We start from the raw sequence: 25224 nt of genomic DNA on the forward strand, positions 1-25224 counted from the left end.
AAAACACACATGAACACTCAGAAAAGCTTTCAGAAAGAGATTTTAAAAAGTTTAAAACCAATTAAGAATAACAAATCCTAACGTAATTCAACAAACAATAGACCCATAACCATAAGAAGGAAGTAAAACCAGTTTTTCACAACCTTCTTCTCCTTTCCTCTCTTCTCTCTTCCTTCTCCAGCTCACAGCTCCCTCCAAACTCATGCTCCTGCTTCACTGCATTTGGGTCGACATTAATCTTTTGTCATGTCCCACAGAGCTCTAAGCCACACTTTAATGTAACATACACCAGACCACAATCCATCACATCTGTCATCAAGTGGGCCTGAAAACAAGCTCCCAGCTTAGCTCGCGGATGATGATCCCTCTATCATTTAGAGAGAGAAAAAAAAACTTGTTACAGTGGTGCGTGCATCACACGAGTTAAGTAAGTGGAACTGTCCCCAGTGGAGCAGCTCAACCGCAGCCTTGTGACTTCACTGAATCTTACACCCACACAGCAAAACATAAACAAATACATGAAAATATAGATTATTATTATTACTAATAACATGAATAATGATGCAATCTTTTACATGACTTCTCTGACAGCAAAAGACACCGACAGATCCAAAACATGATCAGGGTGCCTTAACTGTTCAATGAACTAAGGAAATGCTGCAAAATTACCACAAGCACTTGCAAGTGAAATGCTGCCGATGCAAGAACACAGCACAGAGCAGCGTGCAGAGTGAAGGGTTAAACAGCACGTTTCTAGCTGTTAATGTTTTGTTTAGTGGGGAAACTGCCATAGCATCCAACATTTGTGGGTGTTCAGGCTCACCACAGCAGAAGTACAAGTGCGCTGCAGTCAACAGTCAAACAGGATTTAACAGGCCAGCAAGTTTTTTCTATTATTCCCTTCATTTTTAGTTGTTAAGCTTTCCTTGCCAATAGAAGATCACGTTTACTATAGACATGTGGCACATACATGTAGACAGAAAATACAAGAAGATTCAAATAACTGATGTTATATGAATGGCTTTTTTAAGTCTAGTTTAATGGTCAACAAGCTCACTTTAGATTTTTGGGTATCTCTAATTTTTAGTATAATGTTACATACGACATGTTAAAAACTAAAAGATTTAAATTTCTTTTTTTTTAACTCTGCTTTTATGTGCTTAGATCTTTATTTCATAACAAAGAGGCGGTCTGGTAAAATACTTGAAAGATTTTACATTTTTGGAGTGACTTTGAATGATGCCAGTGTTCATATTTAGGACCAGGAAGATATATGGTTAAGCGAGGAGTAAATCTTCATCCACTGTGAACGAGCATCACTTAACAAACATTTCAACCCCCATTCACATTTTGTGTCAGGTCATCTCAGTACCACACCGTTCACTGCAACATTTTTCATTGCTTTTGATGACGGTTTGCAACAGTTGCCACGGCACCGCAGAGCAACCAGTCAAAACAAATGGACGAGCTCATTCCTCAACGAGCGGCTACCTCTGTAGCGTGGACATTGTTCGGTTCTGAAAAGTCTGACACGGAGCAGAAAACTGTACTTTTAAAATTTGCAGTAAACAGCTCCCCACCACAGTCACAGACACAACAAACTTCTTCTACCACCTAAGCAAGAATCATGTGAAAGAGCATGGAGAGAGTTTATGAATGAGAAGCAAAAAGAGACGTCAAGTGCTCAAAATAAACCACAAAGCCAAACGTCAGAACAGGCTTTTCTCTGTGGAAACGCCGTATAATAAAGACTCATTAAGATAGTAGCAGCCGTTTATTAACTTTCTTTAAATATCTGGTTTCACGCGTTGGTCAAAACACACAACTTCAGGTACAGAACGCCCAGCCGAAAATACTTCACACGGGTTGAGTTGCTTCATTTATATCACCAGTATTTGGCCAAAGTATCTGCAACGCAGCATACAATACTGCTACAACAGATATGTTGACGAGCCGAACAACGCATCCCTGTAAGAGTTAGACGGTGCAGTTGATCCGAGACTGGATGCTCTGCAGTCGACGGTTGCAGACACGCTAGTTTCCCGAAGGCCATACAGGAGCAGGAATGATACCCAGAGGCCTCAGGGAAGCGCTCATGTAACATAACGCAATGCAAGGCCTGTATTTACTTCATTTTCAATTATTTCATTTATATGTAGAAAATAGATAGTACTTTTGATGTGGCAACTATATAAACTATTCGCTGAATTTATAGAAAATGCACTATAGTGTGATATATATATTGTTATCAGATAAGAACCGACTTGTATCGGGATATGAGATTTATCCACAGACAAAATGTGTGCAAAAAAGTGATATTGTTTCCCTATTATCTCAGTTACATTTTCATAATTGTTTAAAGCCATTGAGATTACAATACAATTAATCCTCCGGTCCTTTGTTGTAATAATGATGTTTAGTTGCTACCATAAACATATTTGAACCAGCATTAAAAGACAGGTCAGTAAGCCAGCTAAGATCATTCAGTATGTTGCATCATGAAATTGTGCAACAACAAATTCTGTCTGAACAGGATAACGTTGCATCATATATACTTCCCCTCTGTCAGTGGGTGAAGAGGCAGGAGTGTCCCCATAAGAGCTCAGTGTGTGTATACACATGCATTTGTGTGTAAATACAAAGCTATTAATCAGAGTTAATACAAGGTTGATGTATTCTAGCTGCATTTGAGCCAGAAGAATGAGTGCAGAAATGAAAAGCCAGGAAGAAAGCAATAACAGGAAAGAGGAAAATAGTCAGACAGATGGATGTGAATGATGGAGGCCGAAACAGGCAATGCAGAGAGGGTGTAGTGAGCCAGGACAGCTGCTGCCTATCCTCAGCTGTGGTTTGTGGAAAACTGTTTGTCCACATGCAAAGCTCTAACGCCAAAAACAAGTCATAAAATTCCAAATGACAATCCTCAGTCCCACATATAACACCACGGAGAACAAAAATTAAATGAGCAGAAATACCAAAATCACAAGACTTACTGTAATTAAAGAGGAAAAAAACTCATTGAGATCCTGACACGCAAGAAACCTGTCAGGAAAATCTATTCTGATTTTTTTGTGTTGCCACAAAATAACAGCTCCAGGCATCACGAACTTCATGCTCATTTACTTCAACATAAGCAACCACATCATCTCACTGACACTTTACGTGGGCTCAATGTTCCTTCAAATTTCTTTAAGTAACATATAAAGGCTCACAAACAGCATTTTGTGTTTAAAAGCTGGTGAGCCCCACCAGTAAATGATATGGAAAAAAAATTTTGTTTTTCAAACAGTGACTTGGAACCAAAAACTGTTCCCAGTGAGACCGCTATCTGTACAGAGGAACAGGGGTTCATGGTTAATCAGTAAGAGCCCATCATCTCTGCCTCTGGGTGCTGTTGTCCATGGCAACAGTGGCAACGCAGTAACAAATGACCATATTACAACCTGTGAATTGGCTGCAGGTTCATTCTCTAACAGAACTGCAGACACTGGACTAAAGAAAACGACCTCACCACACATTCCTCTTGCACTGCAGACAACGCCCACACCTCATAGAGCACAAACTGTACTTTCCACACGGGTTTGGACTTTTCAGAAATACTCAGAAAGAGACAGGGAGAGATAGGGAAACACAGAAAACCCAATCACAGGACACAGAGTACAGTCCTGCCCATCAAAGCATCAATAAACTTGTCAGAACTTCCTTCTTTTGTATGACTCGACAGTATCTTATTTCTCAAAAACAATCAAATCCTAAAATATGGGTCAGATCCAGCATTTGACACTTCTGTAAACTGGCTCTGTACTTCTAATATAGATAAAACATTCACGTCGTTCACCCATCGCTGCTCAAGGCATTAAAAAAAAAGATAAAATGCTTAAATCTGAATACTTAAGCCACTTTATACCAACTATTATTAATAGTAGTAACTGAATAAAAGAATTGAAATTATTCTAAAATGCTGAAAAAGATTACGTCTGGGGAACAATAGGAAGGCTGGACTGTAGAACAGCGCATCCAAAAGTCTGTATCAGCGCAAATATATTAACAGAAAATGTAGAATATAAAAATTAGACTAGTGTTCACTGCAAGCCCCCAATAGCCAATGACTTGTAAATTACAAGTTGTTAGCCATTCAGGAAATATGCAGATTGAAAGCACTTTTCAGGCCTTTACTATGGTACACACCAGCAGCAGAAGAACTAACTAGCATGAAGCAAGATAAAGGATCAAAAGTTAAGAGGTATTTTTCCAGCTGCTACAGCATCAGATTTTCCTTCTATGTTTTCAATTGTTTATCACTTAAACTTGAACAGTCTTCAAACTGATTCGATGACTGCTGAAACGCTCCAAGACTAACTCTCATCTCGCTGCTATTTTGTGTTGTAAGGTGCGCTTGGTACAGTAGTAATCACATCACAGGAAGCCAGGTCACCTGTAAACTATAAACCCAGCTACAAGCTTTTCAACATGTTCCAGGACTCTGTTGAGTCACTACTAAACTTTAAAATCAGTGTGAAGATGTGTCCATTGTCTGCGTACAGCCAGCCAAACAGACAAGTAACTCCACTGTCTGGTCACCATGAGGTCATACTTGCCCACCCAAATAAACAGTGTGATCAGGAACAAAGAATGAGGAGGAAAAGAAAGAGAAGAAGAAGAAGAGTATCCAAAAAACACCCACAAATGTTCCACATCTGCGCTGTCTCACTAAGTCAATGTGGAGATATTTGAATATATTCTGTTATCTATCCAGTAAACGTGATAAACTATTATATGAAGTTTGACAAAGGATGAAAGAAACTTCAAATGATCGCCATCTTTTAGCATCCAACATACAACTGTCAGGAACAGCTCAAATACAGATCAAATGTAACAGTAAGAAGTGCCACACTCTAGTTTTTGCTGCTCACAACTCAGCAAATAGATTGTTTGACAATATTTTTAAGTGGGCATAGTCACAAGTTTACAGGTTTGAAGCACAAAAACTAAAAGAAAGTCCAGTGCACCATGGGAATAACTCACCAAATGTCTGGAACGACACTGGAGGAATGAAAGCCACAAGCTCCATGGGTATATCAGATATATCAGAACCACGTCACTGTTAAATGAATCTAATGCAAAGCTGTTTTTGTAAAAGATGATGTGTCACCCTGGGAGAAGTGAGTAAAATCTCTGGATTGCAGCCATGTGACCTGGGTGTGAAGTTAATATGAGGTCAGAGTAGCTGACAGTAACCTTTAATTGTACAATACTTGATACAACTATCAGGATGCAATAAAACAAAACTCCAAAAGAGGAAGGCGTGCATTTTAAACCAACACCATAACACTATGACATACCATGAGATTAGGGTGGTAACAAAAAACTACGAAAACAAAGAAAGAAAGCATGATAGATGAGGTGTGCTTTAATCTGAGGTCAGGCTCAGCAGGTCATCTCCAGCCTGCCTCCCTCTCCTAGTGTGAGGTGACCTTCACTGGCCTGCTCAGTCGCGCTGGGGGACATGAAGTAAATAACCCACTGTTGAACCACAGGCCAGATAATAAGATGGTTGCTGTGGATCTCTTCATTAGTAGGTGGAGCAGTTTGGATGCAGCCACATTGTTGGCTACAGTGAGAGGAGACAGGAATAAGCAGTGAAAATGTTAGAAGGGGGAGGTTTCTTTGCGAGCAGTGGGGTGCATTCAGAAAATGTCACAAAGGAAAATGTCACATCTCACCTCCTCATCCTCTTTCTGTGCGCACTGAGAAAATTATTTGTGGGAGGAAAAGCTCAACAGCGCTGGAATCAAACCTTTCTTTAGTCATACAAACACAGATTCATGAGCGTGTTTCAGTTTGGGGGAAAATGATCGGTTATTTGATTATTTGGCCAGGCGATGATCACGGATAAAGTCCAATGATTTTGAACACAATGAAAGTATTCCCTGTTGTCTCACTATCAGATATAAGACACAACGGGTGAGCTCAGACTCTTGACTCAACACAATGACAATGTGACATCATGTTTTTATAGATTAAAAGTTTATTTCGTGATCTTATTTCTAATTTTTTCGTTATTTTGCTGGAAAATCTTACTAAAGAATAAAAAGTACTTGGTGAAGAGCCTAACACAAAACACACAACAACAACTTCCATTACAATTCACACCAGCCAGCCAGAAACAATAGAGTGGTTTGAGATATTAAATAGCTTTTCATATAGCTGCTCGCCTCTGCCACACAGATAAAGCTCATTAAATGTCTGGCTCTCATCCAGCAGCTGAAAGACACAAAATAATGCGTGTGCAATCATGTGTGTTCAGATGTGAGGGGTGTGTGTTATGTGGAGACACCTGGTCTCGAGTCTCCACCCGTCGTTGAAGCTCAGTTTGAAAATGAATGGATGTAACTGACATTATCCAAAGGATCTCTGCTGTCTCCACATAAACTGACAGTATTATTACTGGATCATGTTTTATAGCCTGACATTAACATTTGGCTTCTTTGGGTTGCATTTTTGGAGATAATCATACTGAAGTTTATTTGATTTTCTGTAATTATACAAAAAGTATGTGGAAAAATCTTATTTTGTTGCATGAACCACAACTATGCTGACTTTAAGATTTGACAACATAAAAAAATAATAATTTTCCCAAAAACATGACTGACTTTTGAAAATTTTACTCCGGCCATGCGATTCCATTGTGTCTATATAAATGTGTTCTTGTAATGTGGCCACTTGACTGAAAAAGATAGAAAACTGCATATGAAATATGTGCAGAAATACACAATAACCTCTGTTGTAAAACTTGAAAAACACCACAGCTTTTGGCAACTAAGAAGCTCTGAGCCATGAAAACAGACAGAGTGAGAAATGATCCCCAAAATGGCAGAAAGATGCACAGTCAGTGCTGCAGTTTGGACCAGAGCGAGCCAAGTTCCAGCTCGTTAATTCAACGTTTAATTTGCAAAAATCAGAGGATTACACAAAATTTTATCCCTGGAAACATTAAGTCTCTGCGTACAGCACAGGAAATCCTCAAGTCATGATTTGATTTATTGAGGTGTACCTAAACCTGAACGGGATTTGTCCCAGCAAATAAAATAAATAAATAACTTTGCTGTGTGAATGATGAGATAATGTTGAGATCAATGAGACATGTTTTTATCATAATGTTTATCGTATGTAGGCCACTGAGAAGAACAAAAGCTAAGTGCAATGAAAAAGATCCATCTTTATCATTTAAGGAGTAATGGCAAGTCAAAGAACAATCAGAGTCTCTCAGGCTTCGTAGTACAAAGCTAGCATACTACATTATTTCCATTAGGCATTAGTATAATTACCATAGGCATACGGTCTATTCTGTTGGTTTAGGGAGCAAAAGATTCCTGAATGTACTTGACTACAGTCATATGCTACAGATAATTTTTAGATTATTCAAACACCTGAAAACACATAATTAGCTACAGTATATGATGAACGCATGAAGAAAAACTGTATAGTGGCTGATATAGTTAATCAAATATAGTTTATGAATGTGAGACAAGCCTGTACACCACCAGAAACCAAGGTATCAAAAAAAACCCTCACAAAGACGCACTAAAATCAACAAAGTAATTGCTTATTATATTAGCGCAGAAATGTCAAACACAATGAGCAAGAAAGGCATCGGGAAAATTGTCAACATACTGGTCAAAAGATGTTTTCCTCTCACAGTAAGGGACAAAACCTGCCTGTATGCAAAATGCAGCAGGGGAAATAAGGAGGGGTCTCACAGCTGCTGAGTAGTGTGTGTCTTATCAAGTAGCCCTGATCTCAGCCCTAACGTTTCATACCTTCCTACACGGAGGCTGAGCCAACATTTAGATCTTTCAATATAATACAGTTGCAAATCACTTACAAATAAAAGAAAAAACACATATGTGTAATGTGGGTATGTGGGTATATGGGTATGTGTGCGCATACGCCCATTTTTGCAACATGTGTGTTCATGCACATGTGGCACCATAAGAAAGCATACTGCATCAGATTTGGGCTGCAGTTTTCTTGAGCAGCAGGAGATTCATGGAAGCAGTGATCTCTCAGAATACTGAACCATTCAGAAGCTGCATTTACTTGGGTCATTGCCACACACGAGTTGATGCTTTGTCAGCTGGCAGACTTTTTATGCGATCACTCTACTAATAAAAGCAACACGAATTGTGCAGGGCTGCCAGGTTTTTGATGCTCTGGCACTAATAAAAGTTTACCATCATCTTTCTGCAGCACAAACATGGGATGCAAAGGACAGTACAGATTAGGAAGTATACTGCATGCAAAACAGCCTTTTTAACGGAAGCCAACATGTTATTGTGCTGATGCATGTCACGACAAGACGATCACCAGACTCATCATCAGAGTGGATCATAGCCAAAAAATGAGCAATTTAATTACAATTTGAAAAGCACATCTGGCACTCTGAACTAAATGTATCAAATGACATGGCAACATAACTAATGGACAATAAATAGTAAAGGTATGACGACACAGTTAATGAATCTCAGATTTGGCTGTAATATTTACAATGTTTGAATCTTTTAAAAATCACTGTATCATATATTAGTGCAAGAAATAATTAATAACAATGGCACTAGGAATTTTTGCAATGCAGCAACTACCCTTCTATTTACAAGGGACCAGGATTACTTGGGGACTTTGGTATGTTGCTACGACTGCGGTGGTCAGTGATCTTAATCCCAAATCTGCCATTTCTAATTTGTAAACTACAAATTCCATCAAAAACTAGCTTCCATATTTCAGTGTTTTCATGTGCACAAGAGGGTGGTGTTGGCAATTTTAAATGGAAGTTAGACAGCATTTTGTCCACATATGTCAAAGAGCATGTCTGGCTGCGGAGCATGAAGATATATTAATTGAAGAATAAAATTTCAAAAGATGATATGATGGAGAACATCCATGGCAGGACTACGTAAGGAACATTGGGCTACCTTTCAACAGGAACAATCTTTGTAGAAGTCTATTAAGATTCATTTTAGGCCTGCAGCTGACCACAGATGGAATTCCCAGAGGATTAGTTTTAAATTCAACTCAAACTAATCCCAGGCAAACAGGGCTTTATTACACTGGACTGGTATTACCAAGGAAATATCCATCGCATGTCTGTTTCTTGCACTGCATTCACACAGAACATCCCAAGTTTGTTAAACTGAAATTAACGACCTGCATTACTTCTAATCTACAGAATAACTACTGAGCAATTATTGAAATATGGCAAAATGTTCCAAAAATGCTTCAATGATTTATTTTTATCATTATGATAGATACGAGTTTGCTCTTTCAGTGACTAGGACTCCATGCTGTTTAGTAAAATAAGACTCAGGAATCATGAGAACCAGTGCTGTGCAAATGTTTAATTTACTAAAGGTCCTCAGGTAAGAGAGCTTAGGTTTATGTGGACTGATGTGAGGTTCTGTTGGAAATATCACCCAGCAGAGAGCCAAGGACTTGTATGTTTAACAGGAAAGTGTCAGTGGGAGGTAAACTGAAAGCTCAATTTTAATAAAGTGGAATTATTTTTACCTCAATTCACATCAAATCTCCTACCAGTGCAAAAATATTTATACTCATGAAGTTGTATTGATATTAAAAAATATATAAAAATAGTAGGCCAGTTAAACTATACATGGGCCAGTAAAACTTTGAGCCACTGACCTGGGCCTGGAGCTTCACCACCATGGCTACACCATTACAGGCCTGTTTTCTGGAGCAGCAAACGTTGCATCAGAGCACAGGGCTCTACACCTGATATGACTGATCATCAGTTCACATGAGTCACTATTTACAGGCCTGAGACATGTAGCGATACGACCTATCAGAACACTAATCCCCTGGGCTACTGCTCACAGGTCACCAATTTAATTTTTGGTGGATTAAACTGATATTTAAACGTGAAAGCTTTAATCGTGGGTGTGTTCTTGCTCTGAGGGCTCAGTAGCAAGTCCAGCTTGTTTCTGTTGAAAATAATATTTGCCAAAAGCGATTGTGAAAGAATTGAGGTTAATGTTCAAACGCTGTCTGGGAATCAGACAGTGAGGTCTCATTACTGCCTAACCAGAGTTATCAGCACTGCTATAAAATGAGATCAGAGCCGTTTCAGTAAAGATTGTAATTAGTCCAATTTATGCTGATATGAATGCTTGTAATCATTTTGTAGTTTTTCCGACAGAGCAGCTCTGAATAATGCCACTGACTCACTGATATTCCCACTTCCTGTGGTTAAGGGAGGTGAATTGGAGACTGGAGAAACAGCCGATTGCTGCCATTTTTTAATTTCCCATATGTATATACAATTCAACAATTGGTTGCAAGCTAACCGGGCCTAAGTTCAAGTTTACATCTTGCAGATCTTTCCAGTGAATGTGGCACACAGGCATAATAAAAAATGTCTTTACTTTGACTGACAAGACAGAACATAAAATGTAACTTTTGCAGTTACATAATTCGACTGTCTGTCAAACCTTCTTGTCTTATGATTGTTTCAGACCTCATTGTTGTGTTTGTGTTCCTATAGTTAGCTGGCAAGGAAGCAGGATGTTTTTCTGGAATCGCCTTGCTGGCCAAGGCCCAAAGGTTAATATCACCCAATCACAACAGGGATGGCCACCCTCAGTCACTTCCAAAAAACATTCATATATCAAGATGGCCCACACACACACTGTTTGATTTAAACCACAGCATGCTGTAAAATCTGTAACGCCCACTTGAATGCAAGCGAAGGACACTCTGCAATCAGTGATTGCAGACACTCCTCTGCAATCACTGATCCTCAACCTCGTTTTTGAGGAAAAGAAGTCATGTAAGTCATGCAAGCGACAAACACCTGTCAAACACCAAGAGGTGGGGGTTGGGGCTGTTGATTGGTTGACCTCATTTCACTGAGTAAGAACGGGGAAGGTTGATGGTAGAGTTCATACACACATTTCCCTGTTCTGCTCTTTCTCTCACTTAGAGATCCTGCAGAATACTTTAGCTTTTTGATGTGTGTGTGTGTGTGTGTGTGTGTGCGTGCGTGCGTGCGTGCGTGCGTGCGTGCGTGCGTGCGTGCGTGCGTGCGCGTACATGTTTATACATCTTTGTGAGGACAGAGAAATTGGCCTGCTACCTTATTTGTGGGGATCAAAAGTCACTTATGGGGACGAAAGGCCTGTCCCCACGAGTTTGAAGGCATTTTTGAGGCTCAAAATGTTGTGTTAGTGTCAGGGTTACAATTAGGTTATAGTTAGGTATAGGGTAAGGGTTAGGTTTAGGCATCCATCTTTGATGGTTAGGGTTAGGCTAAGCGGCAAGGGAAAGCATTATGTCAATGAGATGTCCTGTGTGTGTGTGTGAGTGTTCTCCTCCTCAGTGGACAACACTGTGTTATCTACAATTTTGGGGAAAAAGACTCCTACTCATTCATCCATCCAGCTGTTGAAAAAAATATTTAAAGTTACTCATAATTTTTCCACACTTCTGCTATGAAAGTTCAAAAGCTGCCAGTTGTAAGCCCTTTCCATCTCCTGTTTTTCCTCCATTAGCTAGCTCCCTGGCAAGGCCACTATTGTGGTGGCCCTCGAGCTGCCTCTGCACCTTGTCTCACTGTCAGGTGGATTGTGTCAAATTAAGTGGCAGTTATGACAAATGATTATGTATGTGCCTGCTTTTACATGGACACATGATCCCAATTATTGTACACAAAAAAACTATAGAGAAGAAAATCTAAACTCGGGCAATTATGATAGTTGAATAGCATGTTACTTGTTCAACTTGATATCGCTCCACTTAAGAAAATATCGGTTTCCAAGTTGGTTTAAAAAAATGTCATGACATTATCTGCTGGAGTGCTCACCTTATACTACCTAGTGCTTTGAGGTGACTGTTATGAATGAGTGCCTACAGGAGGCACAGCCATTTGTCGTTTCCTGTGAATTAGGTTAATGCGACTTGATGCTCTTGAGTATACATTCACTTCTATTAACAACTCAAAATGGAAAATAAATGCCTAGAGAAACACTGTAAGTGTTCATTGTTTTCCTTAGTTAGTTAGTTATATATTAATAAAGAGCAATGTTATATCATAATAGGTTCAAATTTATTGGTTTAATGCTAGTAAATTTTCACACACTAAAAACTTCTATTGAAAATTTCCTAAACACTAAACATGACAGAACAACTTCCACAAGGAAAACTCTTTAACAATGTTTAATATTAAATTGTGTCAAATTTGAAAATACTACAACAGCAAGCATAATGCAGGCTTTTGTTCAATGCACAGAGTTGTGCCCATTTTCAGGGACAGGATAGAAAAAGCAAAGTTTAAACGAGGTGGTCAATAGCAAAGACAGCAAAGCAATGTGCAGTCCAGATCAGTGTGAGATCAACATCACTCAGGTTCGGGGGGGGGGGGGGGGGGGGGGGGTAACATTATAAGACATTAAGCTGGAGCAGATGATGGATTTTCCCTAGTAAGAGTGTTGTGCTGGCATTTTCACAATTTAACAGCCCAAAGTTTAATCTAAAGGAGGAGACTTAACAAAATATAATTTGAGAACGGTAAACAGATAACCACAAACACACTGAATATTAACAAAGGGAAACAAACAAATGCTTTGACTTGTGTCATTTGTCACTTTTTGAGATTTCTCCTTCCTACTCATTGCAGATTACCACAATAACTAAACCTGTACACTAATACGTGAGATTTTTGTATAGTCATCGATAGGGCTCATCTCAGCCATAATTCTCGTTAATGAGGGCTTTATAATTAATGTCAATCATCCTACTGCATCTGCGCCTTCCCATTAGTGCGCTTCTAGGCATTCTAAAATGGCACATAAACCATTTGGGCTCTATCAGTCTGCCCCCTGGCATCTGCAATGCAGGGAGAACTATCAGCTGGAGTCCCAAAGGTCGTTCTGGCTCAATGGCTCCTCAGCTGCACCTAACCCATAAGTGGTTAAAGGCTGGGAAGGAAATCACTCTCCCGTATCAGTGAAAGGGAGGGGAGGAGATTTAATGAGTACCCTAAGCACATCCAATGAACCGGAGATGTTAACAGCTACTGTTACCGTTGACAATATGTAGAGCTAGGAACAGACGAAGTTGATGAGGCTGGAAGCGGTTTGACTTCTTTCAGCATTATCAGTAGCGAAGGATGGACATTATAGTGAGCATGGGGCTGGACACTATGGAAAGAAATCCATTCTCTCAGAAGAAGAAATGTTCTAAACATTAGCTACATGGTCATATGATAGAAAAAAAATGTTGGTAGTGCTAGATGTTTAGTGCAATGGTTTTCAAAAGTAAACTTCATCAAACTGATGGACAGATAACAGATTACAAAGAATTAAGGAGCTACAATGTGCATTTTATAGCTTAGAAATGAAGTGAAAGTGAAGTTAGTGAAATAACAAAACTCCCTGTTCCCAGCCACTCCTATTAACACTGTAGAGTACACATTTAAGCTGCTGTAGATTTCAGTCTACCTCAAGTCTGCCCTAATTAGCTTGATCATGTCAGGGCTTAAGCAAGGAGCAACAACATGGTGTCTTAAGTGAGAAGATATTACAGCTTATCCTTTCATCTCTCTTTCAGCTAGCAGAGAAAGAAGAAATGTTTTCTCTGCAATCTATGAGAGCTATGAACTCCATCACATATAGCTGCAATGTTTTGGCTGTGGGGAAAAAGTTATTAATTAATTTAAAACATAATAATATTATTTGCAACAAAAACAAATCATATTTAAATACCCTTTCAAGAAATCTAAGGTCGCTTTACACAAAAGTCAGAGCTCAAAGGCCTCAGTGAACAGGTGGCATTTGAACTGTCTGTTGAAAATACTCAGGGATGGAGCCTGTTCCAGAGAGATGGTGCAGTAGCACTGAAGCCTCTTTCCCTAAAAGACTGGCGTGAGAAGTGCAGACTACGCCTTTATCTGCAGAATGCAGAAGAAAACATGAGGTCTAGAAGAGAAGATCAGAAAAATGCTGAGGAGCAAAAGCATGTTGGGATTTGTAAATGAGGAGATGGATTCGATAAGAGATACGGAACTCGACTGGTAGCTTAGCCGTCATCATCGCCAAACTCCAGCACGTAAGTGTTAGGGTGATGTGTTTAGGTAAGAACTCCGGCAGCTGAGTTCTGAACATACTGCACTGTGTCCAAGGCTTTGATAAACAGACCAAGCAGGAAAATGTTACAGTAGCCCAGGTGGGAAGTACTGAAGCTATCAATGATGGTTTCAGCTGAAGAGTCAGGGAGCACTAGCCAGAGCTTGGACATATTTGGGTGGCACTTTTAGAGATGGATTTAATATGTAGTAAGGAGAGTGGAGGAAGCCCAGGATGACACCAAAGTTGTGGAAAAGGTGAGATAGAGGTCCAGATTGGCCACTTTTCCTGGCTGTGACCTGGGAACCACAACCACAGTTCAGTTTTATTATTGCTCAGTTTGAGAAAATTGGTTGACATCCAGTTTTTGATGTCTACGAAGAAGCTGACGAGAGACAAAGGAAGACCTTACCAAGGTGCTTCTCTGGTCTGTCACAGCAGATGGTCTGTGACCCTCCCTTTCCTCAGGACCAATAATCAAGACTGCGAGGCTGAAGCTCATGCGTGCCCAGAACACGACGCTTTCCAGCCCTGGAAGATTCACATTCTTTTGCATACTTTTGATATTTTTTAAAGAAGTGTGTCATGTTACTGGATTTTGTTGGGACCTGTCGCCACTATATCTTGCAACCTGTCTTTATCTGTGCTTGGTCTAATCATAGAAAACTGACCACTTCCACACTTTTGATGATGTGTGACCTTTCTTTGGTATTATCTCTTCCTGAACGGCGGATACATTTTCCTTCTTGGCTTTACTCATCAGGACATCCTGGTTATTGTCATTTTTTTCTCTCAGAAGACCAGCGTTACACCAACCTTACATACTGCCTGAAACCAAATTATTGTTTGTCTCATCAAATATTAAAGCCTACATTCATCATCGGCATTGAAATTTTCCCCCCTCTATAAAATATTGTGATCATTTTATCGCCCAGCACTGCTCACACCATGTTGGAAAGTTCCAAAAATATCCATTATAAAAAGGAAAGCTACCATTTCTCCATTTTTTTACATTCAATGTTCAATGGCATTTACATTTAACCCTATTTTGAATTTGTTTAAAAGATAAAGGAGGAGTTTGATTACACCTTGCAGAATGTCTGACTTTCATGATGTAATAATGTCCTGTTTGTTTTTACGGTGGTGACTGTTTGCAGTCACCACCGTAAAAACAAGCATTCTTCTTCCAACTGTCAGTATGCAGGTCCCACATTACAACACTCCAGTGGGTGTTTGTATGTGTTTATCCGCTGTCCCTGGCAACATATTGAAATTCACGCTGAAGTTAGAAAATGACATCCATCCTCTGACTGTATGAAATGTTGGTTATTTTGTGGGGGTTTTATTGTAACAAGGACAGTGTGTAAGTGAAGACATCAGTGACGAGTGATTCTCCAGGAGCAACTGTATGATCTGATGATCTGTTTCTCATAAAGTAAGGATGATAAGCATAAAAACCACTTATTTGTGTGGGTTTTCTTTACAAGACGGCAACTGGCTGTTATTTTTAAATGAACATGTAGAAATCATCATCAAGCAAAAACGGAAATCCAAGCACAGCTCTGACCTCTAGCATGTGCAGCTTTTCTCCGAGGACATCTCTTTGCTTTGTCAGAAGTAAGTTTTTGTCACACATCTTACCGAAACCCCAATTATACACATTTGCAAGAAAATAAGAACAGCCAACCATGAAGTAATATAGCACATGATTCACAGCCTTCCACAATGTAAGCAAATAGGCAGATAAGTCACTTAACATGAAAACGCCCTGTCTGCTCCTTCACTTCGTCACGGTTCACACAAGAACAAATAAAACTGTGGCAGCACAAAAACATCTGTCTTTCTTCCCATGATACAAATATAAAGCTCACTCCCTCAAACTTCCCCAAAACCGAATCCTTCCCCTGAATCTAAACTGCCTGCAAAGAAGACATTTCCTCTTTTAGGCCGGTTTTGGGAAACATTTGGAGCTCCACCGATGACTTCATCTTTGGACAGAGGTTTTCTTATTAGAGGGCTATCTTTATAGTTTTTACAAACAAAGACAAATAAAATATAAAACTGCCTTAGTATGGCTCCTGAACAGTATTACACACAAGCTGCAAGTGATTTCAATTCCTAGCAGCATTAAAATAAACTTTTACTGAATTCTATCAGGAATTGCACTGTACAGTATTACCACGCGACAATGAGTTATTACGGACTCAAATATGATGTCCTCTGTAATGGCTTGCCCATATCAATAAAGTCTTAAATATTTTAATTATTGGTTTAGTGAGGTAAAGTAGCCACCAAAGGGGGCATGCAACAAATCTGACTGTAAAATTGTGGGTGCAAATCAATATTTACTATAACAGATATGCTAGGATGATAGCCGGTGCTCAGCTTCTCATACTTCTTACTTCAAAAAGTCTTTACGGAAAATGTTGTAAAATCTTTCAGGACTTCACAAAACATTTTGAACATTTAGCCAGTTGAATATTATTAAAATACTTAGACATATGGTACTGCGATAGCAATCAATACTGGCCTATACCTGTTTTTAAACCAATATACTGATGCATGGCTTCTAGAAGAGCATATTCCACCAACAGCTAATAACTGGTTAAAGTAGATATATGTGGCAGACAGTCGTTTATTTTGTGCTTAAGCCTCTTAACCCTCTAAATGTGCAAATGCACAGAGTTTCAGACTTTATATATGTAGAATCAATAACTTTATGGGAGGGATGAACCCTCCCCCAATATCACTTATATCAAATAACTGGACTAAAAAAAACATACTACTAATAAAAAATACCTGAAATGAAATTACCAGTTTGATGGCACAGCTCAAAGCCCCTCTGACCTCCAGTTCTGATGCATTTGTTCTTAAGCTGTAGGTTTCCCAGGTATCCCAGACTGGCATTATAACTACATGTTGAACAAATTGGGCACTGAATAGATTAGCACAAGGCCAAATAACACCAAGTAATGAGCCCACTATGGACAACTTGGTGTTAGTTGGTGGTGGATTACTTCTACTTACTGATAAATTACAACAAATCCAAAATCCATACTCTTTGACAAAGCGCAGATTTACTGCTAGAGCACACTTTAGTCTTCTTCAGGACTCCAGACTACATGCCTTCGTCTGACAAACCAAAGAATGTATACAACCTACCATAGTAGGAAACAGCCAGCATCCACACTGACTGAGCAAAAACTGTGAAGCTCCTGAATTAGGTCCCTTTTCTCCATTAGGGAATGAGTCTTTCAAACATGTAGAGCTGCAGGGACAGAGCATCTGTGTACATGTTTTACTGAAAGCGTATATTTCCTGAGAGGATTAACTGTTCATTAGTAGTAGCTGATGAAACAGACGGACATCATAACTGCTTGTTTATTCTATATTGACTGCTTCATTTTTCACACAACCTCACTGCTGTGTGACTACATGCTTACAGACAGTTTTATAACTACTAGCAATAGCAACTAATTATGATGGCATATATTAACTCATCTAAGCCAAAAAACATAGTTATTAGGAAAGTTCTGGAAAAAGGTCTACATTGCAGAACTACTAAGAAAAATGGTTTTGCATAAAGGTACCGAAAGCAAAGGACGTCGCTGTTTAAGGGGTTTCTAGCGATTTCTGTGGGCTCATGAACTCACAAGGGAACGAGACACGTCCTCCTGACATAGCAAGGAGTATCGAAAGGCTTTTACTACTCACCGCATCTTTCTCCTCTCCTCCACTGTGCTGCTCCATACTGCAGAGTTTCCTTTTGTTTTTATTCTCCGTCCTCTTCATACTGACTGTAGGAACAGTCCTATCGCGCGCCGGATTGCACCACTTCACCCGCTTGCCTGTGCAGTTTCCAGTATCCTCTCGGTAACTTCACTTAGCTGGCTAGAACAACGTGTCAGGTCGGCTGCTGTGGTTTTCAGGGACACCTCAGCGCCAAACTGAAATGCATGGCTTGCTGTTGCAGTTTGTTGACTTGCGATTCCACCTATGAGTTTGCTCCGGCCAGCCATTCCCGACTCAGAGCCCGGCTACACTTCTTGTGCTGACTCCACATCTGGAAAACCCGTTGTGACAAGCTGTCAATCAGCCTTCTTGCATGAGCAGCCACCGGTGTCTCCTTGAAAACGATAAAAGGGCAGTGTGCGCTTTTCACAGGGATAGCTTTATATTTCTAGAAAAAATGTATCCGTGCTGCGCTTTTTTGTGCCGTCTGTGGCAACAGTTCATTCAACCCGATTTAAGCTAGCGTCTTGCCGCTGAAACACTAGCTGAGCGGCTAGTCTGGCTGCCTGATAACGTCTACCTGCCCAGAAAGACCGTGACACCCTGGCAGGTCTACCTTCCCTCTTAACGCTTCCAGATGATTCCCCAAGAGCTCCACGTCTTCCGTCTCTGTCTGGTGACTTCTTAGGCGACATACATCATGTCTCGGTGTTCGCCCATCCTCACATAAAGGCTGATCTCTGCGAACACTGAGTTAACCTCGCTGTTGAACTGCAACGACACGGTACAGCTCAGCTTGTTTCCTGGCTCTGACACGACTGCTGGGGTGTCAGGTTAGCAGGAATACAACATCCGGTCCATTAATACCAAAATAAAAGTATGCAAGAAAGGACAGGAATCCACATGTAATAAAAACAACAAAAACAAATCCTATCTATCTAACTAACTACTAAACAAATAAATATATAAATAATAAAAATGCAATGACTATTAAAAATAAATATTAGTGATAACCTCTTTGTCTCTCCCAGAGTGTTCAATCTTTGACGTCTTTGTAGTCATAGAAAATAAACCAGATGGGGATAACATTCTCTTATTTTAAAACGATAATAATAATAATTAAATTGTATTTATTAATTTAACCAGGTTAGTCTCACTGAGATCAAAGCTCCCAGTGGCACTAACCACTGATCTCTTTTACATAATAATTATAATAATTTGGGATTTTCCTGATGTGAGTGAAATTTGAACACTGACAATGCAATGTGATATCGGTAACTGTCGTGGTAAAAGAAGACAAATATACTCTACTGCCATTTCAAAAGAAGAAAATATATTTTTGTTTATCCTGAATGCAATATACTGAAGTCAATATGCCGTTATATTATGTCTGTCATTTTTCGCAATTTGCGCAAGTGCAAAAGGTTTTATTTTGAAATCCTAATCCCCTTCACACCTCTGGTTTCAAGCTCATCTACACCCTCCGCTTGCTAGACGATTTCTTGATTTTGGAAAAAAAGATGATGACGATTATAAAAAAAATCCATGCAGACACATGAAAGAAATTAACTTTTTGTTTTCTAAAATTTAAAAGCACACTCACAGAATCAGACACCTTATACTGATTCCTTTACATATACCGACTTGCTTTTGCATCCTCGTAGTGTTGGGGCTGTGAAACAATTCCACGAGGTTTGTTGTGGTTTGCTGCCACCTATTGATTAACAACTAAACTGCTTCGTATGTGTTTTCTGTGTGTATGTTTAACGAGACCGTGAAATAAACAGATAGGCTTATAAAGTGATGTATATTTTAATGTTTCATATATAGCTGCATATAACATTTACATATTAAGCAATATATATTCTATTATCTAATAATATGAATAATTAGTGTGTATTTTAGGCGCACGTGTTGTTTAATAAAATCCTCTTTTTTCCCAAAGAGGGAATTTTCTTGTCACTTTGACATCCTTGTATTTAAACCACATGGCAATACTTTGGTAAATTGTGCCATATATATGACAGTCAGATTTTCTTTTATCCCCACAGTAGCGTTATTCTATCTTTCACTGTTAAACTTCACCAGGTACACCTGTTCAGTGTTTCATTAATGCAAAGATCTAATTAGCCCGTCACACATCAGCAACTCAGTCCATTTAGTCCTACAGTCATGGTCAAGACAACTTGCCGAAGTTCAGGTTGTGCAGCAGCAGAAGACCGCACCAGCTGTCAATCCTGTGCTGAGTAGGATAACATTGACTGGGCTGATGGATCTCAAACTCTGCTGCAGCATACAGATGCTTTCATTTAGTTTATCTGGCATAAACAAAATAAAAGCATGCCAGTATCCATCCTATTTGTACCAGTAGTTTAGACTGGTGGTGTAATGTGGGGGACATTTTCTTGGCACACTGTATGTCAGCATCATTTACTCTAAATGTCTGACTGAGTATTGTTGCTAACCATATCCATCCCTCTCTGATCATAGTGTACCCATCTTCTGATGGCTGCATTCAGAAGGATAACACATTCAAATAACCTCAAACTGAATTTTAAATATGACAACGAGATCATGATAATTTCCCATTTTTCTTTTTTAATGCTCTGATATTTTGAGAAGCACTATGTGATTTTTGTCTTGAAAGGTTCTTTACTTTACTGACTTTACTATCACTTTCCTCAAATGACCTCCCAAGTCATTGCGTTTTAATCCATTCGAGACACGTTTGGGGTGTAGTAGAATTGGATATTTGCATTATGGATGTGTAGCTGGCCTGCAAATTTGTCAGCTTCCCATTCAGTTGACCACAACTCCATATTATGGTCAGTATAGACAACAAAGTCCAAAGAGTGTTTCCAGCGCCTTGTTGAATCTTTGTCACAAAGCCAATATGGAGTTCAACTCAGTGTAACTAAAGAAATGGCCAGTGAGTTTACCCTTACTCTTTAGTATAAAATAATTCATAAATTTCAAAACATAACAGGAAACAACTCATATTTTCTGCGCATCATGTCTTCTTTAATTTAACATGTATGATCACTTTTTAATTTAAGAGTTTTAAAATTTTAATCTTTAAATTTTTATGCCTCTGCTTTCATTTTGTATTTGCATTTCCTGCTTTTATAGCTTTTCTTGCTTATTGTTGATCTTATAATCAGCATTTAATATTGTTGATCTAAAAAGAGAAAAGCTAGTGACACTTGAAAGTATTCTGTAATTTTGTGTAAGTCACATGTACATCTATTGTTATTCTGTTTTGTTTTTATTTTGAACAGCATTTGAGCGCTGATTAAACACGGTTTATGAAGTGTACAGTATAAAGAAACCCTCACTGTATTTGCAAGGCTGTGCTTAAGGTGAACAAAATAAAAAACATGTAGTATAACGTGAGAAAACAACAAACATGACAGATATTTTTGTCCCCTTTTATTGGAAAGATCTTCACCACAAAACATTTTAATAAAGAGAAGTCTTAAAAATACAAATGGCCTTCATCCAAAGACCATCTCTTCTCTCTGATGTACATACTACCGTTAATATGCACATATATGAAGGGTGGCTCCTAAAACAGCTCTAACACTAAAAGAAACAAAACAAACCAAGTTTGACCTTTGACCTCTAAGGGAAAACAGTCCAAAACTGTTTTGTCTACTTTGGTTCATTTTATTGCTTCTTAACTACACTCCTACAGTATAGTGCTGTTTTATGTGATTTAGATAGCTAAAAATGCCTGGGCCAATAAAAGTGCTTCATACTGATTGTCACATGCATTCATCTAACAAATAATTTTCTTAAATCAGTTCAGTTTTAGAATTAAAACCGTTGACATGGCACTTTAACACTCAAGCTTAAAAACAAAAGCAAAGAAACACAGAGCTATGTATTGCACAGTAACCCCAGAATTTCCATTTTTCAGTAAAAGTATTAGAGGGCAGTAAAGCCACAGTTCATGCACAAAACAAAACAGGTGACCTACAAAACAGAAAAAAGTCACGAAAACAAACTAAACAATAATAATAATAATAAACACAAGAGGAGCCAATGAAATAAAATAAACTGTGAGTGTCACAAAACCTCTTCCAAAGGAAACGCTTCCAGAGACGTGTTTACTTTTTTTAAATATCGCTGTGACAAAACATTAAAACACACAGATACTGACAAATTTAGCTAAAAACAAAAAATAAACATAGAAAAAAAAGTTGTTGTTTTAAAAAAAAAGGAAAAAAAAAAAGAAGTTGACGAAGAAGAAAAAAAGAGATGCTATGGTTTTTTGTTTTTTTTAATCGTTACAAAAATGAACTGTCATCCTTTCTGGACCATTTATTAAAATGTATCTCACAAGTATCTTTTTTACAAGGTTTATCAAGCCTGCAAGTTGATGATGCCAGACCCCCATTTTAAATTATCTAAAGACAAAGGAAAGATTGTTTCCATGTCTAACAGAAAAAGTGAAGTTGGAGGGTGAACGGTGAATCAGTGACACTAAGCTGCTGTGTTACTTGAAAGTAAAAACATCATCTACCAGCTACACGACCGACTGCACGTCTTTTGATGGTTCTATGTTCTTTTTTCATTAGGATATTAGGACAAAACTAAAACATAACTACCTCTGGGGAGTATGGCTTTGTTTTATCACAACGCTCACACCACATGCATGTAATTCTACACACTGACTACAAACATGAGCCTCAAGAGAGGCTAAGAGGAAGCACTTTGGATTTTGCTCTTTAACTCTTCCTTTTCCTGCTGGCATTAAACACATTTTTTGCATTTTAAAATCCCTGCTGAAGTAACAAAGGTGAAGCTCCTTCCTGATTTGTCACTTTTAAACTGTGAGTCAAGGGCATCCTCCAGAAATTGCTGATTAATTTGCTGATGAATCTAAAAGTTTTCAAACTGTTTTAAATTTAGTTCTATTCTTATTTAAATTTGGTTTAATAGTAATAATGCAAAAAGACCTATGAATCATAAACAAGCTTCAGCCAAACTGAGACTTATCTCATATGAACAAAAAAACCTTTGAGTTCCCTCCAGGAAAATCCTGCAAACATCTGCACAAATTATACCATTGATATAAATAATAAAATAACACAGCCGGAGATGGCAGTGATGATGAACTCTGAGCTACAGGAAGACTTCCTGCAGGGGGAGCTGGTGGTGAGTCCATCCCTGGGCAGGAGAGGAGGAAGAGCTACAGGGTGAAGTTTGGGGCTTCATGACACTCCAACCAGGAGACATGTTGAGCTCACAGAAGCGTCCGCCTGAGATTTCACCTGAAAGACAGTTGACAAGAGATCCAGGAGGTTTCTATGGAGTGGATCTTATTTATGCACCACCTGTTAAATGTAAGTTGTATATCATTTAAAATGTTACACTTGTAAGTAACTTTACTATTTCTTTTTGTTAACACCGGTATCAGCTTCTGATTGCTGTTTATCAGTTTTCCTTTGTCCCCTCAAAATGCACATATACAGAGCAAAACCAACCTATTGCTCAGCCAGTGGTATTAGACATCTATATCAATTTGAGTTCATAAAAAATGTATGTGTATAAAAGTAAGTATAGCAGTAACCACATATAAAGCCCAATAATCTCTTTTGCAGTTAAAAATGTCTGTTTTAAAAATATATATTTTTGGTTCATCTCCACCAGACATTGCATTTCTTTGCACTTATTACTTGATAACAGAATCAAAAGAAATAGTAATCCTGGGTAAGGACTAGAGGCCACATTCTTAAACTGGTCAGTATGGTCTCACTGCACTATTTGCTTTTCTAGTAAGCAAACTGACGTTTCTAGTTATTGTTTTTGTCCAAATGATGATTAGCAAGAAAGACGAACATTAGCAAGGAAAGCAACGTGTTAGTGTTTGCTTAGTCTTTTACATACAAGTATGCTGTTTACCTGTTTAGTAGTATCTCAGTCAGCCTTACATGCTGCATGATTATGTAGTATTTAAGTGGCTTTACTGGCTACATGCAAACATTTTTGATATATACTGTAGGTTCTTAATCAAAAAGCAAGCAGCTTCACCACCCAACACGCCAGACTGTACCTTTACCAGGCCAGAGTTGTGAGGATGAGGATGAGGAAGAATAAGAGGAGGAGAGGAGTGAGGGAGGAGAAGGAGGAATGGGAAAAGGAGCTTGGTGCAGGGAAGAAATCCTGAGTTCATTCTCCTGAGGACACTCAGTAGGAGACAGGATAGAGGAGGAAAGGTAAAGAAAACAAACATCTTTTTCTAATGACCAAAAGTGTGAGGGACGTCATCATCCACCCACTTAGTTGTTCTTACTTATGGGAATACAACACTCATTGTGGATAATGATACCAAAACCAGGATTAATATGAGGCAACGAGTGAACTGACCTGTAAGTTGGTCTTGGCTTTTCTCAAGACATCGCGTGTTCTCAACACTGTAAAAAACAAAAACATACAATCATCATCATTTCTTTTTCTGACACAAACTGTAACAACGGTGAAAACATTACACATGACCATGATTACACATGATTACTGACAATACAAAGTAATCTCAGAGTCAAAATCTCAGGCTTCTCGTAAATGCTCCAGTTCAGACTCTATGAACAAGAAAGTCTTGCCATATGAGGCACCTGTGGCTCAGGAGGTGCAGCACATCATCACTAATCAGAAGGTTGGTGGTTTGATCCCCAATTTAAAAGTATTTTCCAAGTGCTGTTAAATAGAGAAGGATTTTTTTAAACACAGCTTTTCCAAACATTCTCGTTTTATTATGGATGCTTACAGTATTTTACTTTGGACACAGGAGCCAAATAATTTATTAAAGTGTTCGATGCTAATAGTCAAATGTGCATCCCTTTGCTGGATAACAGTCATTTGTTGTCTCACACACATCATCTTAGCAAATTTCTCAAGTTCCTCCAGATTTGATGGTCTTTTGCCATTAACCTTGGTCTTCAACACCCCACAGTTTTCAGTGATATTCAAAACAGGAGTTTGTGCAGGCGAGTCGATAATGTTCACTGGAAAACAAAGTGACAACCTAGATCGAGTTTTTCTGCCGACTGCTTGAGGTTTTCTTTCAAAATCTTCACATATGCTTCTTTCTTCATGATTTCTTACATTCTGACAATATTCCCACGTCACCTACCCATTGGAAGGTTGGTTGTTCGATGCCTGGCTGCTTCAGTCTACGTACATGCCAAATATCCTAACTTTGTGTGAATGAGGCAAGTTTTGTAAAGTGCTTTTAGTACTCAGGTGGAGTAGAAAAACACTATATAAGAAACAGTCCGTTTCCAGCCCCCTGCGTGTTTCACTGTAAGGATTGTGTTTTTGGGTTGTACGCCTTTTCAATCATAAGCAGGATGTGCTT

The 25224-nt window shown here is 38.8% G+C and overlaps 2 protein-coding genes across 14 annotated transcripts in view; both read right to left on the minus strand.

Annotated features, from left to right (window-relative positions):
- Positions 1-18685, minus strand: part of mast2 (microtubule associated serine/threonine kinase 2) — a 140800-nt gene extending 122115 nt beyond the window's left edge. For all 5 annotated transcript variants that reach the window (XM_076876095.1, XM_076876096.1, XM_012924158.4 and 2 more), the window contains exon 1: positions 17847-18685. In XM_076876095.1, the coding sequence (XP_076732210.1) occupies positions 17847-17924 (78 nt within the window). In that variant the 5' untranslated portion in view covers positions 17925-18685. The remainder of the gene's footprint in view (positions 1-17846) is intronic.
- Positions 18686-21278: 2593 nt separating this feature from the next.
- pde4dip (phosphodiesterase 4D interacting protein) overlaps positions 21279-25224 on the minus strand; it is a 97596-nt gene continuing 93650 nt past the window's right edge. For 8 of the 9 annotated variants that reach the window (XM_076876099.1, XM_004569353.4, XM_004569352.4 and 5 more), the window contains 3 exons: positions 24237-24283; positions 23923-24046; positions 21279-23140 (listed from right to left, as the gene is read on the minus strand). In XM_076876099.1, the coding sequence (XP_076732214.1) occupies positions 22992-23140; positions 23923-24046; positions 24237-24283 (320 nt within the window). In that variant the 3' untranslated portion in view covers positions 21279-22991. The remainder of the gene's footprint in view (positions 23141-23922; positions 24047-24236; positions 24284-25224) is intronic. The other variant, XM_004569350.6, reaches the window with a different exon arrangement.

Source organism: Maylandia zebra, linkage group LG17, assembly GCF_041146795.1.
Source record: "Maylandia zebra isolate NMK-2024a linkage group LG17, Mzebra_GT3a, whole genome shotgun sequence".
In the NCBI taxonomy this organism is placed as follows: domain Eukaryota; kingdom Metazoa; phylum Chordata; class Actinopteri; order Cichliformes; family Cichlidae; genus Maylandia; species Maylandia zebra.